The following is a 9,830-nucleotide window of genomic DNA, read 5'->3' on the forward strand; positions in this document are numbered from 1 at the left end:
TATTTATTTATATATTTGCATGATTATAATAATATACTCTTAATAAATATAGAGCAAATACTGTGTCAACAAGTTGTCATCTGACGAGAATAGATATAGTCAGAACATTGTAAGTAGTAGCATATAGAAAATAGGTATACTCAGAACGTTGGAGACGTATGCGTATACAGCGACGTCCCAGGATGCAGAGACGTGCGTTAGGCTCTATAAAAACCGAAATTACCATCATGGGTCAGTTATTACTTCTTCTCTAATTCTACGATTTTCTCGGACTCAAACCGTCTAGTCCTGTGTCTCAAAACGGAATTCGTCGTATATTGGTGTGTGTACCCTTGTGATAGTGTTGTGCACTGGGAAACCCGAGCCTGGAATTTCTCCCCTTGGATTACTTCTAAACTCAAAATAACCGACAACCAAGAATCAACCCACTTTTGGAACATCCAGTCTAATTTACACCACCTCACTCTCTGCCACTACGCAGAGGTCATATTAGCAGTTCCAGCATTCTGGACCTTTAGTAATCGTCAATTATAATAAATCACTGGTAAGCAATGTTTATAGTCAGATCTAAAATTCCTTTTGTTTAAAATCCTTGGACTACAATAAATTTGATCTTTTTATTTTAAGGCACTGGTCAAGGACTAAACTCGTCTACCGTCAACTTTGCGCTTTGTATACATTCTATTTTACAATTGTTTACAATAAATTTCATTCACATGTTATTATTGGCTACTCTTTCCTCTTCCCTGTGCGAGATCTTCAATCTTAACTAAAACGAGGAATGTAATTAGAGGAGGAGTATTTTACGGTCTTCGTGACGTAACACCTCACTACTGCCAGGCTACTAAAACCTCTATATGTTGTTTCTCTCTCTGCACTCTTTTACTATGCGGTCTTCTCAAAACTCATTATGGTTTCTCACGCAAAATTTCAAAGTTAATCCATCAAAGTCTCCCTTCTACTGCGTGGCCCTACAGCCACACACTGATTCTTTAAAATACAAAATGCTATCAGGTTATTCATATGTGAAAATTGAGGTTGACCCTACTCCGACCCAAGACGCTGATCAATCTATCTAGCAATCAATACAGGTAAAGAGCTTCACAAATTGACGATGTAAAGCTCTCCTCGGGCCCATTGGTATTTAAGGTATTTAGTGAACTTCAAAAACCTATTTAACTTATTTCACTACGATAAAATATTCATGTTGGTGAAAATAGAGGCATTTTGCATGCATGAATTAAGTAGACTTTTTCTTAAAACAGTATTATTATTTATTCTGGTAACATTAATTGTATTTGAATTACTCAACTAATAAAATTTTCACAGTAAACGCACTGAAGTAATTATCTTAATTCGTAACATCTTTTATACAATAAATTTGATGAACAGTTTAATAGCTCATCCATATTTTCGTATCTCTGGTGCACTGTAAGTTATTTTCTATGATTTTTTTAACAGTTTCAACTACAATATTTGAGTTGTGCGTACATCGCTGCAAAGAAAAAGATAAAAAAACTTTCATTTGTATCATCTTCATTTGTAATAAAGACGTTTCCACGATTATTTGTATCACATTCATTGACGTAGCCTATACAAACTGATTCTCTTATTCACATCTTTAAATTACACTTTCACTGACAATTCATAAATCGTGGAAACGAAGATGGCCTGAGCAAAGTGGTTAAGACTATAATTGGTTTGCTATTCCCATTCGAATGAAAAATGTAAGAACCTTCGAAAATAATTTTTCAAACCTAATTGAACTGTTCGCAATGTGGAATAGGCATGGAAGGTTCAATTTAATTTACTTTCTTTCACATACGCTAAAATATATAGATACTATATTATAATATAGTGTTATCTAATTTAATTAGTTCACATCAGATTTTAACAACCTTAAACAATAAATACACGTTTAGACCATCAAAAAATCTAACTTTTGTTTGAGATTTATAAATAAGTGCGAGCAAATTTGTTTAACCGGAGATGATTCTAAAAATAGAAACTTTATATCCTTTCCCAGTGGGCACCGGGACGGCCTAAAGACGTCCTTAAAACGTACCTCTATGTCATATGATTTCCACGTGTCCAAATGACAAGGTTCCATCTCGGCAGAACCAAATAAAAAGGTTCCTTACTTCAGAGGGCGTTGCTGTTCCCAATACTATTTATATGGGATTTTTAAGCTTCCATGTTTCGCCACCCGAGATGGCACCTTTTTATTTCGTCCTACCGAGATGGCACCCTGTCATATGGGCACGTCGATTTGACGTCTTTAAGACATCCTTTGGATCTTTTCATGTCTTTAAAAGGTCCTCAGAACGTCCTTAAGACGTCCGCCGAAAGACGTATATAGGACAAGTTTAGGACTTGTGTGCCCACAGGGTTGCTACTGAGTGAACTAATTAATTAATAGATTAACAGGAAGAACTGAGTTGTTAAAATGTGGAATGTTTTTTACTCTCACTGCGAAATTAATAATTATTTCAAAAAAGTTACAATAATTCTTATGCTGAGAGAAGCACTCAACCTAAGGTACAATCAGAGGCTGATTTTATTACAAAAATAAAAAATAATTTGGAATTAAAGAAAATAAAAATTTAATTTCAGACCTTTAATTGTACAGTTAATTATTTTGAGAGCGGGATTGTCAAGGATTTGAAACGATTGAACCTACGGCAGTGAGTGTACAATGTTTCTAGATTAGATTTTTCTATACAAATTACAATTATTAGTCGCTAGTGGAATACTACATCATAGATAAATATTATAAATTAGATTCTTTCACTTTTTTCATCTTTCGAATTAACTTCCTTTTCTAAATAACCCCTCTGATAGTAAAATACCACACATTATTTTGATACTTTATTACTTACTTAAAAATGCATATACTATAGCAAATATTAACGACTACAAGGATTCATGCTCTTTAAAGCTTGAATATTTCATTTATACTTTTTGGCTCACTATTTCTTTTCGACATGTAACAATTATCGGTAAAGGATCTATTTTAAAGTCCTTGGGTGAAACTCATAATTTCATGAATTATTATTATTCGAAATAGAGAACAGGAATTAATCAATTTATTAATTTGTAAAAAATAAGATATTTGTTCTCTTCAGTTTTCTTTTTCACTAGAGTGCGTTTATAACGCTTGCTTACACCAGAATATTGATGTGTCTTAAACTAAGAGTCTTTTCAATTATTTGTATAATTATAGTTTCAATAAACTTTAAATTTAACAGAGGCGGTGGAGTCCTAGGGGGCACAGGGGGCAATGCCCCCGTCCTAAAAATCGACCAGGAAGGGACAAAGTATTGTTTTGCTCTCCTCTGAAATCGAATAATTAAATCCATTGGATTGTTTTAATGTATCTAAAGTAGAAATTCTCATTTTTTTGCATATAGGTCTGCAGCTCAGAAATGATAGGAAAATTCCTATTATTATTATCGAAGCTTTTGTGAAGTTTTTGAAATCTATCCGAAATATTTCAAATCTTTGTGAAATTTTTGAAACGTCATTTAAAAGGTTTTAAAATCTTTGTAAGTCGTTGAAATATTAAAACAATATATTTGGTAATATTTGTGAAATTATTGAAATCTTTAGGAAATCATGGAATCGTTTGTGAAATGTTTTAAATTTATCCGAAATATTTGCGAAATCATTGCAACCTTTGTCAAATCGTTCTGAAATCTTTAGAAATATTTGGGAAATCTTTTAAATCTATCTGAAATATTTGTGAAATTTTCGGGAAGTCCTAGAAATCTTTTTGAAATATTTAAAATATTTTTGACATATTGCGTAATATTTTGTGAAATTATAAAAATCTTTTGGAAATCATTAAAGCTTTTGTGAACATTTTTAAATCGATCCAAAAGTTTTAGAATTTTTTTGATATCTTTGAAAAATCATTTAAATCGTTCTGAAGTCTTTGTAAATTTTCAAAATATTTTTCAAATATACTTGGTAATATTTGTGAAATTATTAAAATCTTTGAGAAATCTTTGAAACCTTTGCGAAATATTTTAAATCTATCTTAAATATTTGCTAAGTATTTCAAATCTTTTTGAAATCTGCAAAAAATCATTGAATCTTTTGTGAAATCTTTTTAATCTCTCCGAAATTTTTGCGAAATATTTCAAATCTTTTTAAAATCTTTCAGAAATCATTGACATCTTTCTGAAATCTTTAGAAATATTTTTTAAACATATTTAGTGGTATTTGTGAAATTATTCAAGTCTTTGGGAAATTATTAAAGACTTTGTGAACATAATCTATAATAATTCTTTAAAATAATTGGAGAATCTTTGAAATTTTTGTGTAATCTTAAGAAATCAACCAGAAATTTTTCAAAATTTTTGTGAAATCTTTGGAAACCTTTGATATGTTAAAAAAATATTTGGTGTAATATTTGTGTAATTATTGAATTCTTTAGAAAATTTGTTTGAAATTTTAGAAATATTTGGTAATATTGATCAATAGTTCAATCTTTAGGAAATCATTGATGTCTTTGTGAAATCTTTGTTAATTCTTTGTAAAATCTTTGTGACACCATTGTAGCGTCTTTGTGAATTCTTTAAACATATTTTCGAAATATTTGAAGTAGTTTTTTAATATTTCGTAATATTTATGAAATTATTGAAATCATTGTGAAATCTTTGTGGAATGATTTAAGTCTTTTTGAAATCTTTGAAATCTATCCGTAATCTTTGTGAAATCATTAGGAAATCATTGAAATCTTTTTCCAACCTTTGAAATCTATTTTAAATCTTTGTGAAATAATATAGGTCTCTGTGAAATCTTTTAAATCTATCCGAAATCTTTGTGAAATTTTATCTGAAATCTTTGCAAAACCGGTGAAATCTTTGTAAAGTCACTGAAATATTTATGAAATCGTTGTAAAATCATTGTGAACCCTTTAAAAATCTTTGCGAAATATTTGAAATATTCGGCAATGTTTGTAAAATTATTGAAATATTTTAAATCCTTCGAAATCTTTGGGAAATCTTTAGCAACCTGAATTTCATATCAGTATTTATTATTTATCATTTACTATTTATTTTGAATTTATTATTTATGTTCAATTTTTATATGGTATGATATTATTATACTGTGTACAAATTGTAGCATTCAATATTATAAGTTTAGGTTCCTGTCCCCCTCTAGAAGAAAAAGGCTCCGCCGCTTCTGTATTTATATATTACTATCTTAATATAGTTCATCTGCCGCCTTAATTCGTGAAAACCATGCAAAAATTAGTTAAATTAAAAATAGGAACTCTCAGATATTATAAAAAAATCGTATATTACCGCTTCCAGTCTTACTTTCTTTCTCATTTTCATTGTGGACGACAAGTCGCGTATACTAGGTTCTTGATTCTCATTGAAAATCATATAAAAATAAATAAGTACACAATTATTTATCTCTCTGGTAACGTAAGTAATAAAATAAAGCAGAGAATCTCATTCTACATATATGCGAAAGAAAAAAAAATCTATCGAATTTCTGAGATTGCCACTTAAAATATGCGGTGTAATATATGATTCAAAGTATTACATTTCTGATCTTTTATATGGAATCATAAAATGCATTTTTCATTAATTTCACCCCACCTTGTAAAATCGTTGCAACGCGCGTCGTTTAATTTGTACAAAGCCCTAAGTACCCGTAAAATCATTGGCACGAATTTTTATTTAAATATTTTGTTTAAACACTGCTTGTTGCGTGACAATCTTCCAGAGTTGCAAGGCTACTAGCCCGTAGCGATGCCAAACTTAAGGAACTGTGATTCAAAGGATTCATGAAATGCGGATCATCGCAATGAAGATACAGACGAGAACTTACGGATTTGTGACAATCGGGACATAAACGTTTTTTCTTCTTGTCCCTTCGTTTCAAAATGTCATGTGCGCACCTGAAAAGGTAATTAAATTGATTAAAAAAATTGTTTGAATGTTTTATACCCTTAAATGGGGCTGAGCGGCACATATGGAAACAACGGCGCATATGGGGAAAGCGGCGCACCCTTGATTCTGCATTTTTGAAAGCAATATTACTTCATCCAGGTGAAAATCTTAAAATTTTAATTACGAAACCTACAATAAGCAATATCGCGTGTTAAGTGTAGAATTAATAGTGTGCCGCTTTTTTCTACATGTACGCCGCTTATCGTCAGTTTAAGGCGCTTCCGAGAGCTTTATTTTTAGACCATGTATTACAAATTACAACTTTTCTCCCAAAATTATGAATTGCTTGATGTCATATTTAAAACATATAATCTGAAGAGTTAAATACAATTACGTAATACATATTTTTCTGTAAAATGATCTTATTGATTTTTATTATTTTTTTAATTAGTTGAAAATATGATGCATTTGATGCGCCAGGGCAGGAGCAAACTGCCACCGCGAATGTATCCATGGTGAAACGAATATCGGCACCATTGGTTCACCATGGGTACACTCACGATCGTGGTTTGCTCCTTCACAGACGCATCAAATGCATTATATTTTTAATTAATTAAAAAAAAAGACACACAACAACACCATTTTTCGAAAAAAGCTCTGAGTTTGTAAATTAGTCCTGTCGATTCCCTAATAGCAGGGAACGTTCCGGGAACATGCCCTGAACGTTCCGCGGGAACCTTCGGAATGTTCCAGTGAAACGTTCCAGGAACGTTCCACTGGGACCTGTGTTAAACCTTCCATTATTGTTATTTTTAATAAAAATTATCTACTAAACCGTAAGCGATAGGTAAAAATAGATGTCATTTTTGAGTTTTGAGTACCGAATATACTACAATGTAATATGGTATCTACATCCTAAACTGACATTAATTTTGACCTATCAGTTACGGTTTATCGGACATTGAATTCATAATTCATATTGTATTCATAATTGTAGAGAAAAGTTGACCCTTGTAATACATAATTTAAAAATCAAGCCTGAGGAAGTGCTTTAAGGTACTTTTAGTTATTGCTAGTAGAATTAGGCAGAATGTTCCAGAGCTTTATTTTAAAAATTTTCTGATTTTCCCTTGAATAATTTTTCATTTTCCTTGATCATTATTATTCAAATACCAGCACATTTATCTTGTAATATTTTTTACATAGAATCTTTTATAAACGGAATAAAGCAGTATTCAGATACACAAAATTAAAATTATTAAATTGATTATTCTATTTTAAACAAAAAATATGTATTTTCCACTATAAAAGATGATTTTCAACATGATACTAAAATTTTGGAAATAGCAGTTGAATTTTCAACTTAAAAAGATAAATTCCCAACAAAATGTGTCATAGTTTATATTTTAACAAAAAAAAGATGAAATTTACGGATAAAATAAAAGAATTTTAAAATTAATGATTTGATTTCGGTTCCAAAATTAAATCAAGAAATAAATAATTGTTTGTCTAAATTGTTGAAGCTTCGAACCAAAAGACGAATGTTGTCTAAAAAATTGAATTTTTAAACCAAAATATGACTTTTCAGCAAAAAGTTAATTTTTCACGAAATTGATGCATTTTTATCCAACAAGCATGAAATTTAAAACCAATAAAATTATTATTTTTTTTTTTAAAGGAAAATTTTTAACCGAAAAAGATCAATCCTAAATAATGTAAAAGTTACATTTGCATCTAAAAAATTAATTTGTAACCAAAAAAACGCTTTTTGACTAAACATTTACATTTTCAACCAAAGACATATACTTTTAATCAAAGAAGTAAATCTTTTACAATTTAGTTTAACTTTTCACTAAAGAGATAATTTTTCTAATAGAAATATAAATTTAGAAAAAAACTATATTTGAACAAAGTGATTCAACCATATCTTTAAAAAAAAGTTGAATACTCAAGATAAGAAGAATTATTTTAAACCAAAAATGAGCATTTTTATAACAAAAAAGATTCTGCTGAACCAGATGAATTTGTAATTCGAAAAGATAAATTTTCAACAAAATAGTTGAATTTTCGGTTAAAAACGATTTCAGTTGACTTTTCATGATCAAAATCTGAACTTTTAAACAAAAAATAAGTTTTTACGAAAGCATTGAATTTTCAATTGAGTTTTCAAAAAAACTCGACTTTTCATCCAGAAAAGGTTTCAGTTGTCTTTTTAACGCCAAAATATCATATTTGAACAAAAAGTAATTTTTCTACAAAATAATTAAATTTTCAAGAACACCGCAGAACCTTCAACCAAAAAGTATGACTTTTTAACAAAATAATTGAATTTACATCTAAAGACGAATTTTCAAAAAGGGGTTAGATTTTCAACCGAATAGTTGCAGCTTTATTCACAAAAGATAAGATCTCTTCTAAAACCTACTTTAACCAAAAAGTATGATTTTTTAACAGGATTGTTAAATTTTCAAACAAAAACTTTCATTTTGGTACAAGAAAATTGAAAATTATACTAAAACAGGCGAACTTTTTAATCAAAAATATAAATTTCCAGAAAAAGTATATATATATATATATATTCGGTTCGGTGCCGAAAGCTGAATGGCACCTGAGTGAGGTATCTAGAACGGTAACTCTGCGATACCGGGCGACCTCTCAGAGTACGCAGCCTTATCCTTGCATGCGGGGCTCTACATGGATGGACGAACCCCTTTCCCCAGCTTCTCGTGGGAACAACAATGACAACACCAAACATAGTTGTAGTAAATGTGGTTCGAAACAACAGAACGCGCAGGTCTTCTGATTATGGGTCGGCCAACAATGCCGACCAATCTGGAGCTGGGGGAGCCAATGAAAATGGATTCAATGCGATGGATCGGCGGGATCTCGCGACTTTTGGGTGGGCAGAGCGACTGAATCACGACTTGCTAGAGTGCTACGATGCGAGTGTGGCCCCTGAACGGGGTTACATGGCACGGCTGCATGCTCTGTGGTGCGAGAAACACCCGGAGCTCTCGCACTTTTCGTAAGCGGAACGCCTACTCTACCTTATCTAGAACAAGCCGGCAACAGAGAAAGAGAGGCGACAGTAAGACCAACCGCGGACAGGCTTCCAATAGAGGAAGAGCGATGCTTTACGACCCGGAGAAACATCAAGTTTCTCTCAAGCCTAAAGATCTGGCTGAAATGGATGACGAGCTTCGTGGACATTTTTCCGGAGAATCCGACCTCTGGGCTATCAATTATTGTGTATATAATGCAGCGAGAGCTTTGGCCGATGTGAACTGTAAAACAAAACCAACGGTTGATCATAAGCCCAAAAGACGAATGCATCAGCTTGCCATAAAGTTAGACTGGGCAAGACAGTACACGTCCCGCATTCAGTGTGTGATTGGCTACATCACATCTGGCCGGAATTTTACCGCCAGGGTTCAAAAGTTCGCGCGCGAACTCCGGACCCGTTATCACACACTTAACAAGTCAAAGCTGCTGACCATCAGGCAGCATATTGTTGAGAGAATACGGATACTATCTGACGCTAAGAGAAGTCTAGAGCGGAGGGAAAGGTGGGTCAGAGAAAATCAACAGTTTCTCTCTGACCCATCTCGACTCTGCGAAGACCCTCCAGTTACGGTCGAACACCCACCCAAACCAGAGGAGGTCGAAGTATTTTGGAGAGAAGTCCACGAAGTGCAGCATAGACTGGACGAAGACTCAGAAAATGTTAATAGCTTCAAGGAGTTATGTGTTGCCCTCATAAAACCTGATGAAGAATACCCACCCAGCACTACCGAGGAGGTGAAAAAAGTATTAAGAGGGATTCCGCACCGGGACCAGATTGTATCAAAACTTTCTGGTGGAAGAAGTTTTCTTCAACCCATCAGCATTTGGCCCGTATTTTCACCTCATATTTGAAGTCGG

The 9,830-nt window shown here is 32.4% G+C and overlaps 1 protein-coding gene across 2 annotated transcripts in view; it reads right to left on the reverse strand.

The window, feature by feature from the left end:
• Window positions 1-4,817: 4,817 nt before the first annotated feature.
• LOC117177474 (43 kDa receptor-associated protein of the synapse homolog) overlaps window positions 4,818-9,830 on the reverse strand; it is a 157,965-nt gene continuing 152,952 nt past the window's right edge. For both annotated transcript variants that reach the window (XM_033368194.1, XM_033368195.1), the window contains exon 10: window positions 4,818-5,917. In XM_033368194.1, the coding sequence (XP_033224085.1) occupies window positions 5,710-5,917 (208 nt within the window). In that variant the 3' untranslated portion in view covers window positions 4,818-5,709. The remainder of the gene's footprint in view (window positions 5,918-9,830) is intronic.

This window comes from Belonocnema kinseyi, chromosome 7, assembly GCF_010883055.1.
Source record: "Belonocnema kinseyi isolate 2016_QV_RU_SX_M_011 chromosome 7, B_treatae_v1, whole genome shotgun sequence".
Classification (NCBI taxonomy): domain Eukaryota; kingdom Metazoa; phylum Arthropoda; class Insecta; order Hymenoptera; family Cynipidae; genus Belonocnema; species Belonocnema kinseyi.